Here is a 23,294-nt window from a genome sequence, read left to right as displayed (position 1 = left end):
TAGTTTAAGGGAGGGGGAGGGAAGGGTATACAAGGAACCTAGGGGATAAAGGGAAAGGAGCTCAAGAGAGGTAGGACCGTAGGAGAAGGGTATAAGTAAGGGAGAAAGGGGGGAAATGGGAGCACCATAAGTGGGAAAACCATGATGGAGGGGTGAGACAATGCAAGAGATAAACAATGCCTAGCTAGTTTTGAAAACCAGAGGGAACCATAGTACTCCTACAACCTACTGACAAATTATACATAGCAGATCAAGAAATATATGTCTAGGTAAGGTTTATCTGAGAACAATTGGTCTTTGACCAAGATTTAGATAAATGACACACAGTAACTAAAAGTACCAGACTGGTGGAACTAACCTTCTTGGGTATTTAACAGACATATTTTGAGGCTTATAATTATTTGGTCAGAGGGACATAAAGGATAGTTTTTGCTCCTTGCCCTCCTAGGTTGACTAGTTCCAGGGGACTATAAGCATCTCTCAAAATGTCCTATAATGGTGGTGGGTCACCTGTCCTCTTGATCAAGGAGGCCAAGGAGACCCCACCAGATGCACTTGAACCAGTGTCTAGTCTACAAAGAGGAGGGTCAACAAAGAGAAATCATTTCCTCCTTCCAAGTGAAGCCAACCATGGTTGAGCAGGACCTTTGACTTACCTTCACACAGGCAGAACTGGTAAAAGAAAGGAGCCAGGGGCTCCTCCCAAGCCCTTGTGACCCCTGAGGAACAGATCCTCAAATGACCTTAATTGTAAAAATAAATTGGTTTATCTGGACCAACCACATGGCCTTAAACACCCAAAAGGAAAGTATAACCAAAGATTAAAGGGGCCAATATAATTTCTTAAGAGTCCATATGCATAGCTAAAGGCTACATAACAAGCAACAATGCAAGGTGATACCTTCTTTGGAGTTGCTGGCCAGGGTGGCCAAAGGGACTCCCAGATAGTAACCCAGCATAGAACTGGGAAAATGAACAGCAGACCCCAATCTTATCTAAAGGAATATTGGCAACTGATTACTGCTAGATGAGGAACAGCTGACCCTCCTAAAACAAAGACGTCTAGATAGGCTGACTAAATTCACCAGAAGGACAAGTAGTGGGGAATGGCTGGGGGTTGCCAACAACACAGTAGACAGTAGCAAGGATTTCAGAGTATAAGGGCTTTAGTGGGGGGAGGGAGGCTATGGGAGGGTGTTATCTGGGAAGTGGGTATATAGGGTATATAGAAATAAGATTGTGTGGGATGTTCTGTGTGATATACACAGAAAAATCAACAAATTTTTTAATAAATGTATTATATTTGAGGACAAAGCATGGAGATTTACATCATGCTAATTAGTAGAGGTGATAAACAATACCATTGAAATCTACCCAATGACTTTATAGGCATACACGGGTGCCAAGCATCCAAGGGCAACCGATTATGACTAGTAATAATTAGATACATACAGATTAGAGATGCAAGCGCCAACATCTCAGTGTTAGGAGCAAAAAAATGAGTCTGTCTGCACGGAACAATATATTCTAAAATGAAATGGAGATCTTTTTTAAAGGTTAAAAACTCATCCAATTTTATGTCTTACAGGGCTTACACTGATTTCAACAATATATAACTATATTAATTCAACTGTGAAGCTAGAAACTTGTATCCACTTGTGAAAGACATGTACTGTTGCTCTGGAGTGTGTTACTGAATATGTTAAAGCTGTAGTGAAAAGCTTCTAATCATGTAGTTATTAAGAATTTAAAAAAGTATAATGATTAAAAAAATAATTCTTCAATGCATAAAAATCTCCTCCTTCATAATTAGTAGATGTGAAAAACATTATCATTGAAATTTACTTGAAGACTTTATATCCATGCTCAGATGCCAAAGAGCTCAGAAAGTAACCAACTGTGACTAGCAATAATCTGATATATAGAGATTAGAATAGCATGTACAAACATCTTAATGTCAATTCCATTAAAAATGAAGTTTTCTACATGAAACCCTGTAATAATGAAATGGAGATCTTTTTTAAAGGTTAAAGCCTCATTTAATTTTCTTAGGGTTTATACTGAGTACAATATTGTATAACTGTAATAATTCAACTGTAAACCTAAAAATGTACAGTCAATTTTGTAAGAGATGCAGCCTAGCTCAGAAAATTGTTATTGAATATGTCAATGCTGATATAATGAAATGCTTCTTCTAAGTATGTGATTATATAAATAATTAAAAAAATATTTATACTAAAGCAAGGCAAACAGAAATTGGTTTAATTTTAAATTTCTTCAAGATAAGAGATAACAAGACCATCAAGTGCAATTTAAATCTTGTAAAAAAAATCAAAATAAGATTTTATAAAGTAACAGTTCAGTTAAAATATAGCTTTCAATAAAAATTAGTTGATAGTGTTCTAAGGCAAAAGAAATTGCTCAGAGGGTGCTAAAATTCACATATTTCCTGATTTTTCTGTTTTATATAGAAATTTTTCTATATGTAAAATTATTGACTGAATCCTTAAGAGTTGCATATCTCATTGTATCAAGTTTTCTTCAACAAAGAGAAAGGTGATGATGGATGAAAGGAAGACAGGAACTAACTCACCTGAAACCTGATCATCTGTTAAGCCAAATGCTGACATGACATTTTTATTGATTTCATCTTGGTTTTTCAGAGGGTCAAAAGCTGACATACTTGCTGCCATGACCTGAGTAGACTGTTTTCCAGAAGAATCAGAAGCAGCAGGCTTTTCTTCCCTACCATCCACATTATCTACACAAATAAAAAAATAAACCAAAACTTATTTTATCTATATGCGATAATATAAAAGATGCAAAGGCAGGTGACTATATGTGCATAACATTGTCTGGAATGTTAAGAATAAGAATTTGTAAACACAAGACTGTAGATTATTTTTTTTCTTTTTATGTATTTATAGTTATTTTAAAAATCAGAAAGAAATAAAAAGAAATGAGAGATAACAGTTTTTCAAAAGGAATTACTGTCTTTCTCCCTATTTAGGAGTACTGATGAAGCAGGGTGTAGGGGGGAGCAAGCCAATCTGGCATTCAGGAGGCTATCACAGATCAAGAGTTCCAGGCTAGCTTGAGCTACATGTTAGACTCTGTGTCAAATAAAGAGAAAAACACAAGAACAAAACATCAAAGTAAAAAATTAAATGAAAGCTCCAAAACAACATTTTATTTTTTTCCATTTTTGGAACCCAAAGACCTACACACTGTGTGTGTGTGTACACTTGTGTCAGACAGTATCTTTGGTGTGTGTGTGTGTGAGTACACTTGTGTCAGACAATATCTTTGGTGCCATTACTTAAGAACTGTCCAAGCTGTTTTTGAGACAGGGTCTCTAAACAGCATGGAATTCACCAAGTAGGCTACTTTGTGCTGACCAGCAATCCCCAGGGATCCACCTGTTTCTACTTCTATTGTGCTGTGATAACAAGTGCTATTATACCACACTTTTTTGTGTGTGTGATCTTTTTGAGACAGCGTCTCCCTGTAGCCATCCAGCTGGCCTGGAACTCACTATGTAGACCAGGCAGGCAATGAACTCCCAGAGATCTGCCTGCCTCTGCCTCCCAAGTGCTGGGACTAAAGGTGTGCACCACCATTCCTGGCTCTACCACAGATTTTTTTACTTGGGTTTTGTGGATTGAGTACAGGCCCCAAAGCAAGCTCTTTACCAACTGAGCTCTCTCTAGCCCTAGCACCATGATCTATAGACACATACTGGGCACTCAGGAAATAAGTTATAGTGACAAATATTTTATTGTAAAAGAACAGAAACCTTATCTAAAATTAGGATCTCAACATTTATGTTGTATTTCTATTGTCTGTTGCTCCACTATTAACAGAAATCAAGCTAGTCAAGTTTTGGACTTAAACAGCACAATTCTGCTACTTATCTTAAATATGTATTACTTATTAAAGTACTTGTATATAAGAAAATGTTTTTGGAATCTTTTTCAAAATAATGTAGAAGGTGTAGATGCATAGATGACATGCTACTGACTTGAGAGGACAATTCTGGAAAGTAAATGTGGATTCATGGAATTCATGACAGTATTATGTCTACTTTGATATACCTGCCCCCCACACACATACACATTCTCTCTATATGTAATTTAAAATATCCATCCATCCATCCATCCATCCAATTTAAAATATTTTTCCATAATTCAATAAACAGAAAACTATAAAATTTTAATGTTATGGACAGGTTAAATTAAAACCACGCTTTTCTTCTGAGGATAACAGGGTATTCACCAGGAACTTGCACTATTTATTACCTTGTGAAAGAAAATAGCTCAATAACCTATATTTCATGAATACAAACCTAGGCCTAAGAAACAAAAATGATACCAAAAAGAAACAGAAAGAATAATTCTATTTACTCAACAGAAAATGATTATCAATTTTGTGTTATTAAGCAAGTAACCTGGTAATTTTATTTTATAAAAGGATAAAAGGCTTACCTAAAGTTAGGATCTAGTAAACTGCAGGGAAATCGGTATCTCTACCAACTACCTATTGTCCTCACCTATTTCCATGCTCTTCCTGCAAATTAATCCCCTACATGATACTACTACATCCTACCTAGGCCCCCAATACGAACTAAATACATCACATGGCTTATAGCTCTAGTCCTCAAAGAAGAATGTGCACCACCGTATGCAGTTACTGCTGCACAGTATTGGCTGTACTGATTGAATTCTTATCTCTGCTTCAGAATATCTGATATGGTTAATCCCTGTGAAATTATATGCAAATGCTATCTATATTAACATGTACTAATTTGTCTGTGAGAGTGGTCTAAAAGTTCTCACAGGGCTGGAGAGATGGCTTAGTGGTTAAGAACACTTAACTGCTCTTGCAGAGGGCCCAGGTTCAGTTCCCAGCACCCACATAACAGCTAACAACTGTCTGTAACTCCAGTTCCAGGGGATCCAATGCCCTCTTCTGACCTCCTCAGGCAATGCATGACATGACTGTACTTACATACATGCAGGCAATACACTTATATCCATAAAATAAAAAATATATTTTAAAAAAGTTTTCATTAGTACTTGGTTTAAACTGGAACTTGTTTAGAAAAGTTAAAAGTTTAGGACTAGAGAGATAATAGTTCAGTAAATAAAGTACTTGCTTTGTAATCATTAAGTCCTGAGTTTGGACCAGAACTACATAAAAAGATGGGTGTAGTGGTGCATGTCTATAATCTCAGTAATGGCAAGGTGAGAGGGGGAAACAGACTTGCTGGCCCATTAGCCTAACTTACTTGAAAAAGTTCCAGGCTAATAAGAGACACTATCTCAAAACAATAGGGGTAAGGCATCTGAGGCACAATACCCAAGGCTATCTTCTGACCTCTAAAGGCAGAAGCGCGCGTGTGTGCACACGCGCACACACACACACACACACACACACACACAACATGAATTTGTACTCACCCACACATGAGTATGTACACACACACACACACACACACACACACACACACAAACAAACAAAAAAGGACAAAGTTCAGAATGAGCAACTGGCTTAGACCTCAAATATAAGAGACTTCATCATAAAAGTGGCCAAAAAGACCTCATTAGAGTATTTATGTTCTGAATGAGGTAAAACTAGGTATTAGTATTAATTAAGCATTTACCAAAACACAATTCCATATGACTAAAAGAAGACAAGAAGAGGAAACTAATGGAAAGAGCTTTATTTCAAACATAAAATCAAAGAAAAAAAAATCAAGGGGCTGGGTTTCTAGTTCAACAGTACACAGAGGACCCTGGGTCTGATCCTCAAAGGAAGACAAGAGAGGAGAGAAAAACACAAACAAGGAAGGAATGAAGAAAGGGAAAAACAGGAAGAAACGAGAGAAAAGCAAAATTTCAAAATTATTAGGGGCAAAAAAACTAAACACTTACCAAGTCTCAAGGATTGAAAAGATCACACATGCCACTGCTCTGAAAATTACTTTTCCTCCCACTGTAGTTTAAATATTTAAAATCATAGACAATTTTAAACATTTGATAATTCTAAGTAAAAGTCTATGAAAATAAGTTTTTTTTAAAGGTGAAATAGCTAAGAGTATTTTTTTAAAAATTAAGTTTTTAAAAAATCTACTTTCAAGCTGTGGAACATGCTTTTCATTTCAGTTGCTGTTTAAAACACATTTTTGTGTCTAAGCTACCCCAACTCCAGGTCTGACAATTTTTTTAAATTGAGCTTTTCTGCTTTCATGGCTCAGGGACCATTGCAGAAGAGGGGGCCAAAAGAGTGTAAAAGCCAGAGCTGGTTGATGAACACAGGGAAGCAGAGGCTTCCAGGTCACTGGAAGCTTGCACATGTGGCAATGGTGGCATCAAGCACAGGACCCATGCCAACTCAATTACCTGTAGTTTTTGTAAATAGTGTATGTCATCTTTAAAAGGCCAAAACTGTTTTACTTTGCATATACATTATAGAATTTTTGCTTAAAATAAATTTTAATGTACCATTTTAAAGTACTAATCTAAAATTATTTTGCACCTGAAACTTAGTATTCTACAGTTCCTAGATTCATTATCTATTACACTAAAAACTAGTTCACGAGCCAAAAGGATTTGAAAACTGACCTATATCATAAACTCAGGAGTCTGTAATAAATTGTAAAGAAACAACCACAGCACATCAGTTACTGATGTGTTCAATATGCAGTCATTTCTGTAGTACTAGGAGTGAATCTAGGGCACTGCACATGGTAGGCCAGTGCTCTACCATCTCACCAAGCCCTGTTCCCAGCCCAAGTACTTTAAAAATGGGGTTCCATGACCAATCTGCTAGTAGGTTCATTATGCAATACAAAAAGCAGTATAATGCAACTTCCCAGTAATCCTGACCAATAGCTTTGGGAACACAAGCACAGACATTAGTACAGAGGCAGAGGCAAGAATAAGAAAAGGTAACGTTAAGGATGTCATCCTATTCCTACCAAACAATCTGTATGAAAACAAAACAAAAGTTCTGCAAAATGATATAAGGACAAGAGAATCAAATAAAATGAACTTACCATTTTCAGGAATACTGGTGGAAGGTCCTGGTTCTCCAGGTGGTTCCAAGCTGTCCAATAAGCGATTCACTTTATTTCGAAGTTCTATCAGTTCTCGACGAAGATATTTCACCTGACTTGATTCAAGGGGTCTTGGCTGGCCATTAACTGAAATAGAAGCATCAATCTGTTTAAACTGAGAAGATGAAACTTGAGTAAATGTGTCATTACAAATAATACGCACTAAGAAAAAATAAGTAGCAGAAGTAAATTTTATTTTTAACATTTACTTGTGTGTGTATGTGCATGAAATGAGTGTTCACATGGAGGCCAGAAGTTGATGCTAAGTGTCTTCCTCTATTGCTCACGGCCTTATTTTTTGAAATGGAATTCTCAAAAATAAAAAAATAAGTAAATAAATAAATAAGGCAGAAAGAGGGAGGAAGGGAGGGAGAACAAAACAACCAAACTTTATTATTTGGAGACAGGGTTTCACTGAACTGGAGCTCACCAATTGTCTAGACTAGCCTGCCAGTGAGCCCCTGGGATCTGAATGTCACAGCCTGCCCTGTGTAAAAGTTAAATATATGCATCACCATGCCTAGCTTTTAACAATTTTTAAGTGTTAAGATATAAAAATATTAATAAAAGTATTTAAATAAATATAATACTTTTAAAAAGTAACCAAATCAAACAAGATATATAATTGATGTCATTTTATTCTTTTTAAGGAAAGGGCAATTTATAGCTAACAGAAACACTTTCATCAGTCTCTCTTGATACTAGACCATGCTGGCAAAAAGGTTTACTACAAGAACTACAATAAAGTAAATTAATACTTTTAGAAAGCTATACTTAATTAACCTGAAATGACTTTTTAGACATTGATTTTTTTTACATATTTTATTTATTATTTTTATTTTATGTGTATGCGTGTATTGCCTGAATGTAGGTAAGTATACCTGTGTTGTGAAATGCCCGCGGAGGACAGAAGAGACTGTTAGATCCCCTGGAACTGGAGTTACGGACAGATGTTAGCTGCCGTGTGGGTGCTGGGATTCGAACCCTGGTCTTTGGCAAGATGGCTCGGATGTTGTTGTTTTTTGACAGGGTCTCCCCAGTTAGAGCCCACCTGGAAGTCACATGTGAACCACTGTGGCCTCAGTCTCACAGAAATCCACATGCCTCTGCCTCCCAAGGGCTGGAATTAAAAGTGCACACTACCATGCCTGGCAACTATTTTTAATAGAAATTACATAACTTCCAAGCTATATTTTATACCATGTAATGTTCTTGAAATTAAAAAACAAAAAACAACAAAAAAAAACCCCTTATTGCATACACAAATGTCAAGACAAAAAAACATGGCTGACAGGTCTACTATCCTTCTTGCCTACTTCTGGTTTAAGAAAAAACCAGCTGACCTGAAAAGAGTAATTCATTTAAAAAGTACAGAATTTGTGAGTCATTATCAACACTGTCCTTCAAATCCACTGCTGCTAGAGGCAGTTTACAGCCACCAAAGTATAAAAGACCAAAGTATAAAAGATTAATCAATAATCACCAGGGCTTTTTTTTTTTTTTAAAGGAAGGCAAGGTTATCAAATTATCTGTTCTGTACAAATGACTTTCAGTCAAATCCACCACTGAGTTTATTATTAGAATGGGAAAACAACAACAGTGGCACAAGGCTATGAATGCCAACCCCGAGACAGGACTTCAAAAATTAACCTAAGCTAAAATGCTATATGCACTATTAGGATACATGTGTACAAACTCCTGATGCACCTAATTAAGAAAGAACACCTATGTGGAAATAATGGTTCAGGGAGATTTCTGGTTAAATATGTTTCAAACATCAAGCCACCAATACATGCTTTTAGAAGATAATCCACTATTAGTTCACATTTCCCAGTTTATTAGGAAGTCCAATACAATCTTCTGTATGTATTATTAACTAATTACTGCCTTTTACTAGGTATTACTGATTTTCTCCAAAGCCTAAAAAGAAAAGCACCTAGACAGAAAGGCCTCAGTGTCACTAGAAACTAGGCTGGTACTCACTCACCAGTGGCTGTGATGGCTTGTCAAACACAAATATTTTCAAAGAATATCAGCACCAGAGAATCTCACTCTGTACCCATGGTAGATGAAGACATAAGACCAGACCATGTCAAAACAAAACCCAAATACAAAAACAATGGCCAAACTAACAAAATATCCCTTTATCTTGGCTAATATAACTACTACTGCTTTAAGCACCTGTACAACGACAGCCTCAATCCATTCCTGTTACCTTCTACATAAGCCTGCAGTAAGGCAATTAAAGAATCAGTCCTACTTTCTAACAGCATTTAATCCATATCAAAGCCCTACTTCCTTGAACCACATCAAAAAAAATTCACCTAACCCAAGCCCCAGCCCTTCATATTCTAATACACTCGTTTTCCCTGATGTTAATCTTCATTTTTGCAATAAGTCAATAAATGTAACTTTGTTCAAGTACAGTATGTTCTTAGTGATTATTTTTTTCCTGGAGCACACTGATATATCTGAACTTTCAAGTTCCATGTACTCATATTCTTAGCACTGTCTATAATCTGTCATCGCTAAACTCTCTCTTAAGAGAGTGACCATGCTTTGAATTATAACCAATAAAAGTTTAAATTCCCTATTATAAAATTACATATTTTCACTAGTAAAACTTTAAGACTTCAATGAAATATGAAAATTATGCAAAAAGGATATAGTAAACACCTAGTTAAGTCGTAACATTTTCCTGTCTTTCTGATCATTAATAATAGATATTAAGTCTCTAATGTTATTCTTCTTGAAATCTAATCTCCTACTTCATAGTTTTAAATAGTATTTTGCATTTCTCCTGTAACAGTTCTGCCATGTTAGATTTACCTTTGTACTATATATAACTGTAGTAGGGATTTTAGTTATATATATGTGCGTGTATGAGGTACTTTGGCTGTTATTTACCACCCCTTTCCCTTTCCTTCTTCTAACTGTTCCTCTTCTACTTCTATATTTCTTTTCTTTATGATTCCACATAAGAGAAAACATGAAATACTTGTCTTTATTAATAATGGCTTATCTCACTTAACATGACTTATGCATCTAATTCATCCATGTTTCGGCAAACTTGTAATTCTTTCATTTGAGGGAATACAGAAGTGGCATTTGCTGCCAAGGCTGATGATCTGAGTTAAACCCTGGGGACACAGGTGGTAGAGAGAACCAATTTTTCTAAATTGTCCTCTGACCTCCACGTGAACACCATAGCATGTGTACCCCCCCAAATAAATAAGTTTAATAAAAATAATCATTCTTACATTTTACAAATATAACTTTCATTTAAAACCTCTAGTTAATAACAACCCTCTTCTGAAAGGAGACCTTAAATTTATTACTATCTTTTCCCTACTATTTTACATACAATTATTGTTTACCTTTTTTCTCCCACTTATTTTCATATTCCTAAAACTTACTATTTTTGAAGCTCAATGCTCATTTAAAATTACAGACTTCCTGTATGTTTCATCATCTTCTTGCTGAAGACCAGCATTATAAATTCTTCTGACAAGGATATATGAGTTCAGGTAAACTGAAAATGTTTTCAGGACATTCTTGCTCGTTACTGAAGTTTAGTAGACTAAGATGCTACTTCTCCAGTTCTGCTTCTTAATTCCTTGAAACATCATGTGATCTGTGTCCACTAGTTTTTATTACTATGAGAAAAAGTGCACAGTCTAGCTGCTTCACAGGTGATCTTATCCTTGTACGAGGACAAACTACGTACTTTTCAATTTTATGGTATGTCTAGTTGGGATTTGTTTTTATATTTGTTCCTCAAGAGACTCACCATGTCTCCTCTCAATCTTCATGTACTTTATGTAATTTTGAAAACTTCTTTACCTCTTATTTATACTCTCCATTCTAACCTTAAAATTCTTAATAAATGCTTGTTTCATTCTCATTTTCTCTTTCATATTCTCCAGTTCTGTGGAGTTACTTTTTCTGTGCTTGACTCTTTCAATAATATTTTTCATTTATCAAGTTATCTCAAGCTCTTTTTAAAATTTCTGTGTTTCACATGAGTATTATATTTGCATTCTTTCTACCAGTCCCCCTCCAACTCTTCCCATGTCCCCCCTCACAATTTTTTCCTCTTAATTATTGTTACATAAACATACATATATTTATAAAACATACATAATGCATAGTCCATTCAGTGGTGCTCTACCTGTGCTTATGGCTATCCACTTGGGATCAGATAGCCTCTCAGTGAGCTAGTCCCTGGAGAGAACTGATTTTCCCTCCCTTGTCAGCCACTGATTACCTATAGTTCTTTACCTTGAGGTGGGACCCTGTGAAATTTTTCCCACTCACCGCAACCTCTTTTTAAAACCTAACTGTTCCTTTTTAAACTGCCTTGCTCTTATAGTCATACATTTTGCAGAACATCATTTCTATTAACTGAAATTCTCATAGCAGTTATGTCCACTGCTTCTTGGTTACTTGGGCTACTTCATGTGTCTTACAGTTCTGATCACTAGTAGTGCTCTGTAAGAAACCACTATGACTTGGATTAAGATCCAAAGAGTTTTGCCTTTGCTTCTACTATTTACTTTTTAAGATAATATAGAAGGCTTGTGTCCTAGTTTGTTCTTCATTGCTGTGACAAAATACTCTGACCACTACCAACTTGGGGAGGAAAGGGTTTATTTAGCTTATACATCCTGGGTCACAGTTCATCCGGGAGCCCAAGGTAGGAACTCAGGGCAGGAACCTGGAGGCAGGAGCTGCAGCACAGGCCATGGAGGAATGCTGCTTACTGGCTTGCTCCCCTGGCCCCTGCTCAGCCTGCTTTCTTATGCAACACAGGCCCACCTGCCCAGGGGTGGCACCACCCCCAGCAGGCTGGGCCCTCTCACATCACTCATCACAAAGTTGCCCCTCAGACATAGCCACAGGCCAGTCCAATAGAGGAAATTCCCCAACTGAGGCTGCCTCAACCCAGGTGTGTCAAGTTGACACTAAAGCTATCCAGCACAGCTTGAAAGATAAGATTACAGATACTTTTATGTTTAAACCAAGTCCCATCTAATGACCACGGTACTGAATCTTCAATGTTCCCTTCCCAAACTCCCGAGAGTCCAGCGTATCCTTGATCTCTCCTGTATTAAGAGAAGAGATATATTGTTTTCTATAATACTCTTTTTGAGGGACTGGAGAAATGGCTCAGTGGTTAAGAGCACTGGTCCACTTGCAGAAGACCCGGGTTCAATTCCTAGCACCCACAAGGCAGCTAACAACCGTTTGTAACTCCAGTTCAAAGGGATCCAACACCAGGCATTGCATGCATGGCACAGGCGCACTTATTTACATGCAAGCGATACACTCATACACATAGAATAATATATATATATTTTATTATACCCTACTGACCCTGGACCTACACTACGGATATACCAAATGATAAGTTCCTAGATTATGTAAAATAAAAACTTTACCATGTCCACTATGAATACTCCAAATGTAAGCATTTGGAATTAAAACCATATTTTAAAAGTTCCACCTAAAGATTTATTTTTAAAGATTTTCAATTATCTATATGTGTGTATCTATATGTGGATATGAGAATACGAGCGCAGGTGCCCATGGAGGCCAGAGGTGTCAGATTCCTCTGGAGCTGAAGTTATAGGCAGTTGTGAACTGGCCAATGTTGGTGCTGAAAACCAAATTCAGGTCCTCTGCAACAGTATACATTTTTATCTGCCAGGCCATCTCCCCAGCCCCTTAAAATTCATTTTTATTTATGTGTATGTGTATCTGTCTGTATGAGGACATGCCATGTCTGTGTGGGTGCCCGTGGAGATCAGAAGGTGGCTGTGGATCCCCTGCTGCTGGACTTACAGGCCTAATGGGGTGACAGAGACATGGCTCTTGATCACTGAGCCACCTCTTCAGCAATCCCTATTTCTTTCAGTCCTATACCTCTTAGGCAATGTGAACTGCTTTAAAAAAAAAAAATTATATATATATATATGCCTTAGCGTTATTTTCTGTGTTTCCTGTGGAGGCAGGACTCAGGTTATTTAATCTTTGTTATATATCTGATCAACAGGGATACTATCAAAAGATAATGTGGTAGTTTGAACATGAATGCCCCCCATAGGCTTATCCAATTGCCAGTTTCTTGCTTGGCTTCCAGGGCCTGCTTAAAGATGTGAGTGCTCAGTTTTCTGCTCTGACTACCTCTTGCTGCCATGTCTCCCCACTATGATGGACTCTTATCCCTCTGGAAGTATAATCCAAATAAACTCTTCCTTCTTATAAGTTGCCTTGGTCATGTTGTTTCATCACAGCAACAGAAAAGTAACTAATACAGATACCATTTACTAAAACTTTTGAATAGCTAATTGTTAACATTAAAAATACAGACATATTCACCTCTACTAGATGGAGGCAAAATATATAAAATTAAGTCAATAGAACATGAGCACTAAGATTCATTAAAAAAAAATCTTAAACCAATCAAAAGAAAATATACTTTAATTTGTATTTTTCACATAATCATAAGCATTTTACTACCTTAAATAGTTTTGATGATTAAACACATTAAAAGTTTAGAGCAGAGCTATTAGAATGCTAAGAAATTAGGGCCTTTAAGAAATTCCTTGTTGAGCTGGGTGTGGTGGTACACATCTTTAATCCAAGCACTCTGGACGCAGAGAGAGGCAGATCTCTGTGAGTTCAAGGCCACATAGTAAGTTCTAGGCCAGCTGGGACTACAGAGAGATGTCCTGTTATCTCTGTCATCATTTCTATCCTATCCAATAAGGATTCTGCTTTGCAAATCTATTAGTCCTAAAACAAAACCAAATCTAAAAGATTAAATTTATCTTACATCTATTTCATCAGTAATATATCTAGTCTGTTTGTTTATTTATTTATTTATTGCAATGTTGGAGCTGGAACCCCAGTCCTTGTATACTGGAAGCAAGTACACTGTCACTTAGCTATATCTTCCAGTTCTGTACTTAGACTTTATTGCTTGAAAAATAACTAATGTATTAGGCTTATGCTAAATCCTGAGAATAAGCAAAAGAAATTATAGGGAAGATAATTACAAGTTCTTAGAGAACTCAGAGGTAGTTTTAACTCTGTAATTACTTCTAAATCTGACATAAGACATTCCTATTTATGGTAAGAAAGCAGATACAGGATTCAATACAAGCCAACTTTAATTAATGCTCCCCAAACATAAATATTCCAAATGCTTGAAAATTCTATTATAAAACTAGAACTATACTACTCTTATTAGGGATTTCTAAATTCTATCTTCTTTAAAAAACTAAATAATCTTGTTTTTCTCCAATCAAACTTCTATCAATTTCTTTATTAGAAAGTTTCAGGTAATTCAAAGCTTCACCTGAATGCAAATAATTTAAGCATTTTTAAAGTGTTACCACGTAACTCTGAACTATTAAAAGGAAAAACAGCCAAGACAGATAAAGATATAATGAACAGTAGGTGAATTATAAAGTTTGTCACTCACCAAATAATGTCAATTTCAGAATTCTACTACACTGGATTGCAAAGGAAAGGTCAGAACTATCAAAAATTGTTATAAGATCTCCATCTGAAATTAAAAAAGAAAAATAAATTCAGATTTGCAATTGCAGTAAACTAAGGCATATGAAAATTTTAAACCAAAATGTACATCACAGACCAAAATTAAAATCTTCCATAAAAATCTTGAAGCACCATCTAAGAAAGATTTGTTAAAATTATTGAACCATTTTGCTTACTACTCTTCTAAGTATTTACCATATCCTCATGAGAAAGTGAACCAAAGTTAATGAATCATGCACATTAACTTTTACTCCTCACTAGTTGTGTAACAATATCACCGATTAGACTGAAATCTTTCCAATTGAAAGCATTTAAACACATTTATCAAATATAAAAATAACAAGGCTTCCCAAGGTTCAAATCTTAATTCTTAATAAAATACACTGACACAAATAGAAGGGGAAATCATATAGAACAATAATCTAAGAGTTTACAGAATTGCTTTAATGAATAAACAGAGTAGAGGAGTCTTTTAAATCATTGACCAGGTTGATACCAAGACGCAACTAGAATTTTCTTATGTAAATATATATAAAATAGACTATACTGAAGACCAAGATCCCATAAGGGTGCCAAAGATAAATCATACTATAATTAACATGCTTCATAACTTTCAAAAGGCTGCGGGGGGGACGACAACAGGGATATGTTTTCCAGAAAGAAAGCAAGAAGAGAAAAGCAGCTACAGGAGTCAGTCAAGGTCTCTTCAGATAGGGGGGAGTTTTATCCAAGAGAGCTCTACTGTACTGACTTTAAATGTCATCAGGCATATTTATTTTAAACAAAGATGTCAAACACAGGTATGAGAGGGCACTTTACAATTGCTTTTAGATCTTTATAACCAGACCCACTTCCTCTACCACACATGTCTAATGTTCAGTTTTCAGGGATTCCACTCATAAACATACTTTCAAGAAAACAGTATACAGGCAAAAAGAATGAAGCTTTCCATAATCTGTCTTTTTCTTTCCTTGAGTCCCACATCAATGCACATGCTGATATATAGGAACATTACTTGAGCAAACTGTCCTTCTACTCTAGTGACCAACACAGACCATGGAACAAAAATCTGAATAATTAAAAATATTTTTTACAAACCACACACACATACACACACACAGAATTACAAAGTGGAAACTGGAGAGAAGACAAATTTTAATAAGGAGGCTACTCAAAGTACAACTATAAAATGCCAATAGACCCATTCCTAATTCAGTAGAACTATGAACTAAGAACGGCTTTTACATTTTTAAGAAAGCAGGAAGACAGAAGCTTTGTATATGATACACAAATCTAAAATGCTTTTTATATGCTCCTTCATAGAAATATTTTGCTGATCCTTCTCCTAAATGAGAATAAGGGAGAAAAGAGAAAGCCAGTCAGTGAGGTCAGTTTAAGATACACTGTGTTTGAGGCAAGAGCAGAATATCTCAAGTTAAAAGACTTAAAATTTTGAGTTCAGGTGTTGTGTAGCTTAGTGGTAAAGTACTTGTAGCAATCAGGAGAACTTGGATTTAGTCACTAGTCCAGTGAAAAAAGTGACAAAATTTGAAAAAAAAAAAAAAAGGGTTGTAAATTCAAGAAATAGAATAAACCAGTAAACTAAGGAATGCATTTGAAAGTAATAGTTTGTGAAACTATATTATAAACAGATGAGCTTTCCAGCAGAAAGAGTAGGAAGAACACAAGGGACTCTCAAATATTAGTTTTGGGTGCTCATGGATATATCACAGAAAAGAATTACAGAGGTAGATAGATGGTAGCTTAGCTCATCAGTTGATGTATTTTCCCTTTATGCAGCCTAAGTTATACAAAATGGCTGCTGAGACATTTGCATCTTAGCAAAGTCATGTGACTAGGTTCTGATTAATGTAATATGGGTAGAACTAATATACCTTCTCTCAAATCCTAGCAAGTACAATCTTATCTCTTAGTCTACCTGAATGCTGGATGTTAACGCTCAAAGTGAGTCAGAAACATAGTTTCTGTCAGCATGAGTCAGGAAATGATTTTCTGAATGTTGAATCAGTGAGACTGTAAGATTTCTATTATAATAACTGTCATGTCTTAAGGCCATTCTTCACAGAGAAGCAGCTATTAGTGATACAAAGAAAATTTGGTCAAGCACAGTGCTAGAAATATTCAGAAATAACAGTATTCCACAAAGGACAGTATGGATAGCAAAGCTAAATGCTAAGCTCAAGATGAAATAGACTGCAGATATTCTAATAGTAAAAAAGATACTGGTAAACACCAAAGAAGCAATTTTTAATAGCAATGTTAACAAAGAGGCCTGGTTAAAGAAAAGAAACAAGGGCTGAAGAGATGGTTCAGCAGATAAAAGCACTGGTTGCTCTTTCAGAGGACCAGGTTCCATTTCCAGCACCCAAATGATGGCTAACAACTATCCCTAACTCCAGTTCCAGGGAATCTGATGCCCTCTTCTGACCTCTGTGGGCACTGTATGACATAGGTGCACTTATATACATTGAGGTAATACACTCATACACATAAAATAAAAATATTTTTTTAAAAAGAATAGGTCTAGTGGTGGCACACACTTGACCAGCACTTGGGAGGCAGAGGCAGGTGGATCTTTGTGAGTTCGAGGCCAGCCTGGTCTACATAGTGAGTTCCAGGACAGCTGGGGCTACAAGGAGACTCTGTCTCAAAAAAACAAAAAAAAAAAAAGAATAGGTCTACTGTTTGATGATATAATATTTGTCAAGCACCATCTATCTCTATAAAAATAGTTCTGTGGTCAAATGAGTCTTGGAGTATTGCATACAATAAACTGACAATGTATCATTAGCATAATGCACAATCTGAAAACTCCTGCAACAAAGAAACACATCTGGCCAGGCAGAGTAGATTATACCTGCACTCCAAACACTTGAGGTGTTGAGGCAAGAGGATCACAAGGTCCAAACCAGTCAAAATAATAAACATATCTGTCTTTGCTTAAGCTAAATTTCTCATATTTAGAGAACAGAGAAATCCTTTTTCATTCAATACATACTAAGAATCCCTTTCCCTTGGGGAAATACAAATGAAACATGGGCAGAAGAAAAAAAAAAAAAAGACTTGCAAAAATGCGCATGAAAATGAAAATGTCTGACACTTAAAAGTCCCTTCTAGTAAATCACATTTTAACTTACAAAGGAGCTACATAAACTGTACCAATCTTATTAAATAAAAGAAAGTGGCCACTCAAGGCTGGGAAGGGGGAAGACAATCCAATGAAAAATGGGTAAAAGAACATATATAATGCTTAGACCTTAAAAACTAGCTTAACAAAATCCTTACCTTCATCTTTATACTTTATTGTAACTTCATCATTACTCAGAAGTTTTCCTCTGAAAACTCGCTGCATCATTAGCACTAATTCATCATAAGTAATATCTTCATTATGAATGGGAATTCGTCGAATATCCTCCCCAAGTTGAGCTTTGATAATTAGCTTCCCACTTAGGTCCAACTGTCCATTCATGGTGGACTCCAGGGTGGTCTATGTATACAAGTCTAAAAGGAAAAACTGATGAAAATAGTTTTGATGATTAAATAACAAAATACATTAAAAGTTTAGAGCAGAGCTATTAGAATTTTAAATTATGCTCTTTAAGAGATTCCTTGTCTCAGCATTAGTAGATCTTATAAATGGTCTAGAAGAAACTTTATTACAACTATATGTTCTATATTTGTCATGACCCAAAACTTATGTCTACTACTGTTTTACCCACATACATAACTGCTTATCATTTGTCTAAAAACAAATTCCTGATCTTCTACCCCAAAGTTGCCTGCCCTAAAGTTTTCCCATCTTTAGTGGCAACTCTTTCTCAAGACATAACTTGGCTCTTCCTTTTTCTCACACCTTTCATTCAAAGTGCCAACAAATCTGGTTATCACTTTAAAATTATCTTGGGAATCCAACCAATTCAGTAACTTCACTGCTATCAACTTAATCCAATTCAACATATTTGAATTAATGCAAAACAGCAAAACAGAAATGGTCTGCCTATTTACCTTTGTCCACTTTCACTATTTTCAACAAAGCAAAGTTTTCTTCTTAAATAAAATCTAATCTTACTATGCTTAGAACCTTCCAATGGATTCCCACTGAAAAGGAAAAACTTGTCATGACCCAGCCTCTGGCCTAGTTCTTAACCACATTTCCTACTTCTTTCCCTTATTCACCCCTGCAACACCAATGCTTGGCGTTCTCCTTCCCAACTCAAGGCTTTGTGTTTGATGGGCCTTTGGCCTTGGACTCTTTTTACACCCTCACATAATCTAGATCTCTAATTAAACGTTATTTTTTCAGGATTTCCCCTAAAAATCTAATTTAAAATGGCTCGACATCACTATGGTGTCAACCTGCTTAACTTTCCTTCAAAGCACTCAACACTACTAGACATTAAAATTTTATTGTTTACTGTCCTCCCCACTAAGAGGTAGGACTTGCTGTCTTCCCAGGAACTAGAAGACTGCCTTGCACATGACAGTTATTCAGAGATAATGGCTACAAAGTTTAACCTGTAACTAATGCTAACCTGGAAGAAGGTAGTATGAACATGAAAACAGAACCCTTATTATTCTCCAAAATAAGATCTCAAGAGTATTATTTTTATAACTTCCAATTTGGGGAACTTGAAGAAAGGACAAATCAGTGATATTCTCCTGAACTTTCTCACAAGACTATCTACCATCAAGCTACATAATTCCATTATTCTGCCTATTCACATTAGCCCCAATCAGAGTACGTATTCAAAAAAGAAAAGTTGAATGTGTAGGGCAGGCGTGTATTCCCAGTACTTGGGAGGTGCAGGCAGGAGGATCAGGAGCTTAAGGTCAGCCTCAGCTACAAAGCAGGTCAAGATCAACCTGGGCTACAAGAGACCCTATTTCAAAAAGTAAAAAGGGCTAGAGATATATATATATAGCTCAGTGGTAGAATGCTTGTTTAGTATGCACAAGACATAGGTTTCAGTACTTGGTACAAGTAATAACATAACAAAAGAAAAAGAAGTAGACACTTAATACTAGTTTGCTGCAGAATTTTTCCTTCTTGGGTTTTATTTTCATGTTATTTAAGGTTCCTCAGTGTGGTCACTCCATGTCTTTCTAATCTTGAATTCTAAATATTATCTAAGGTCTCTAATAATTTAAATAATTGCTGTATAGTAACAAAGGGGCTATTTAGGGTCAAATAAATTCATCTCTTCTCTAGGCCAAGAAAATCCTGAATGTGTTAACCTAAGGACACAGATGACATTATTATCAATGTGTTTTAAGCAAATGATCACTCAGAGCCCGTTAAATTGTCCTAAGACCTCCTACTAGCCATTTTGATTTCAACTTTGAACTTTCACTGGCAGCCTGTTTCCTTTTCTAAGATTTATTTACTCTCTATCATCACATTTCTTTGCAATTATTCATTTTATGAATTCTAATTTGTCATGAATATTAGATGTAAATGTTCCTTATAAAAGCCCCAGTCCTTCCATCTAACTATTCCTTAAACAAATACACACTCTTCACCATCCGCTGGCCAGATGACATTTTTGAGTAAGTCTTTAATAAAATGGGGTATTAAAACTAAGCATAAACTATAAGGTCAATGCAGAACAAAGTGAACTATGGTCCATAATCTGGATGCCATGCTTATCTCAATGAAAATCAGGGGCAGTTTTGATCTACCAATCTCATAATGGGCTTTTCATAAAGAACTGAAACCTCTACACACCAATTCTTTATCTGTTGGCCAAATTGGTCCTCTTCATTCAAGAAACATTTACAGAATACCTACTATATGTCAGGCTCTTAAGTATAATAACTTCAACAAGATGGCAAATAGTCCACGTTTTTACTGGCAGCCTGACAGGAAAGAAGATCTTTCAATAAATCACTGAGTTTGCGGCCTTCTATTTACAGGCTGTATAAGCCAAAAATATATAGATTAAGGATCAGTGTTTAAGTTTCAGTAAGATGTTATTATCTATTTCTACCAGCTGCTAAAATATTATCTGGCATACAGAAGGTATTTAAAGAATTTTTTGTTTCCTGCACAAGGAAGCACTGAGCAACAAGAAAGCTCTCACAAAAGCACCAGAAGCTGGAACATCAAGTCAGGTCTTAAGTTAAACCATCTCACAGTACCTTCTTTATGTGGCCGGAAGGACACCTCATGTTAAACAGACTCCTAATTAAGACAAAGTTCCAAAATCAATTATACTTGATGATATGCCCTTTAATGGGACTGGGAAGCACTCAGCTCCAACACATCTAAAGACTAAAGTTACATATTCATTATTTCTGTCATGGATGGTCCAAATTCACTTCTAGTGTTTCCTACTGACTAAATTTCTTGCAGTTTTTGCTTAAGGCTGTCCCTCATTTGTGTAGTGTTCTCAGGACAAATACACAATTGAGATTATTTTCCCTTCCAAGGGAGCATCCCATCCCCACAGCTCTAAATTCTAGTCCTCCTTTTTATCAAGATAGAGATTAATATGAATTAGTTCCTATGGCTGCTGGTGAGATCTCTAGTATTTTCCCTCCTATCTTGTCCTCTGAAGTCTGAAAGTGACTCAACCACTAACTTGCCCTCCTGGCAAGAACAAGTTTTCTGAGTACTGGATAAACTGACATGACCAAGGACACAGAAAGCCTACCCCCTACACTAGGGTCTAAGTTCAGTAGTCATACTTCTGGCTCCAAGGGTGTGGTGGCACACACATTTAATCCCAGCACTCAAGAGGTAGAGGCAGGTGGATCTCTATGAGGACAGTCAGGTCTACATAGCCAGCTTCAGGCCAGTTGGAGCTACAGGGAAACCCTGTGCCAAAACAAAAACAAAATCAAAACAAAACAAAAAAAACCCCGTGGCTCCACTTTCTCTGAGTGTAAGGCCCTAATCAAATTCAGAGGTAACTTCTAAGGCACCTTCTGAAAGTAGTTTCAAGAAATCCTAAAGCAAATAAGGCCTTGACTATTCCAAAACAAGAGGCCTCAAATCTGTCTGACCAAAAGCACTGAAGGAAGACGGTAAAGATTTTCACTAGTAGCTATGTGAGCTGAAGTTCTCCGACATGTCTCATGACATGCAAAATGACAATAACTAAATTTGTATTTTCCTTGCGATGAATACTCAAGCTGATGTATCTGTAATTCTTCATACAGTACCCAGAAAAACAAAACTTTAAAGTTAGCCACCCTCATCACTGTAAGACTGGGTTGGGCCTCCAGACAACATTCGATTAAGCATGACATAGTCCAACATCGAGGTTCCTTTTTTGTGACCCCCCCTCCAATCAATGCACTCCCTCGAGCGCCACCACACCTTCAAAGCCGCTCAGGGGGCTGGGCACGAACACTCCAGCCTTTCTCAATCTCCGGTAATTCAATCTTTGGAACTAGAGACAAGGAATAGGGTACATGCAAGACCAAACGTCCCCAGGCAGGCAGCCAGCCTCCCAGCCCGGGACCCACACCCTCTACCAACGTCCCCCCTCCGCAGGCCTGCCCCTCTCTCCTCTACCCAAAGCCCCAGTCCACCGCCCCAGCCCCATCCTCCCTGGCTTCCTGGTCCCCCGGCCTTCTCGAGGGCGGCCGCGCGCTGGGCCTCTGGCCGTACCCTCTGGCCGAGGCCGCCCGTCTTCGCCGGGCTCTGCTGACCCAGCCGCTGGGAGGCCGCTGGGCTCCGGTCTTTCGCAGGGAGGTCCCGGTCACCGTTCGTCGGCTGTCCTCTACTGCCTCTTCGCCGAGCTCGCAGGTTTTATCGTTCACACCCAACAACCCTAGCGAGAGCCGCGGTCCGGTACGTGGCGGTGGGAAGAACAGGGGCGGGAGCAAAGAAGAGAAATCCGTCCTTTCGCCCCGCCTCAAGGCGAGCGGACCAGCCCAGGACGCATGCGCGCCACAGTGAGGCGAGGGGCCGGCAGAGAAACAGCGCGACTGGCGAGTGGCTGGGCTTCCTCACTGGATGACCAGGACTCGGAAGTGCGAGCTGGAACCGGGCGCGCATGCGCAGCGGCTCCCCAGGAACTTCCGGTTTTCCTGAAAGCGAGTGTTTCCGGTCTTGAGGCCGTGGGCGGGCCGTAGTCAGGTGTCTGAGGGAGGGTGAAGAGTGCATCTATTCTTGGTGGGGTTGGTTTGGACTGTTGACTGGAGGCTCTTGGAATTTGGCGAGTCCATCCTTGCCCCTTTTCCCGCCTTCTTTCTATATCCATGCGTCCATCCATTCATTCATTCATATTATTGGACGCCTACACTTTGCCAGTACTGCTAGGAATGGCGATGAGTCAGTTTGTGAGGGAGGAGTTGCCCATGCAGTTAGGAAGGCCCGCAGCGTTCCTGAGACTGGACGGCGTGTGCGGAGTAAAAGGATTGTAGAAGGCTCTTGGAGGATAAAGATTTGAGCATACGCCTAAGTTCATTTTTATATTTTGCCTATTTATGTGAGACGTGTCCAGCATGCTCAGGCTGAACCCTGAATTTTGGCGAGGTGGTTAATTACGTGCACGTAGGGGAGGCTGCACTGTATAAGTTCTAAGTAGCTTTTGTCTTAAAGGGGCTAAGTAGCCACGGCTTTTCAACCTGTCTGCAGTTA

General features: G+C 37.5%; 1 protein-coding gene across 3 annotated transcripts in view; it reads right to left on the bottom strand.

The window, feature by feature from the left end:
* Positions 1 to 22,618, bottom strand: part of Tfg (trafficking from ER to golgi regulator) — a 43,304-nt gene extending 20,686 nt beyond the window's left edge. Inside the window, exons 1-5 of one of the 3 annotated variants that reach the window (XM_008848483.3) lie at positions 22,320 to 22,618; positions 17,990 to 18,218; positions 14,607 to 14,690; positions 7,058 to 7,204; positions 2,594 to 2,761 (exon numbers count right to left, since the gene is read on the bottom strand). In XM_008848483.3, the coding sequence (XP_008846705.1) occupies positions 2,594 to 2,761; positions 7,058 to 7,204; positions 14,607 to 14,690; positions 17,990 to 18,173 (583 nt within the window). In that variant the 5' untranslated portion in view covers positions 18,174 to 18,218; positions 22,320 to 22,618. The remainder of the gene's footprint in view (positions 1 to 2,593; positions 2,762 to 7,057; positions 7,205 to 14,606; positions 14,691 to 17,989; positions 18,219 to 22,319) is intronic. The other 2 variants (XM_008848482.3, XM_008848481.3) reach the window with 2 other exon arrangements.
* Positions 22,619 to 23,294: the final 676 nt, after the last annotated feature.

This window comes from Nannospalax galili, unplaced genomic scaffold (assembly GCF_000622305.1).
Source record: "Nannospalax galili isolate Female #2095 unplaced genomic scaffold, S.galili_v1.0 scaffold1184, whole genome shotgun sequence".
NCBI classification, from domain to species: domain Eukaryota; kingdom Metazoa; phylum Chordata; class Mammalia; order Rodentia; family Spalacidae; genus Nannospalax; species Nannospalax galili.
The sequence above is the reverse complement of the archived record's forward strand: the minus strand, read 5'-3'. Positions and strand labels throughout refer to the sequence as shown.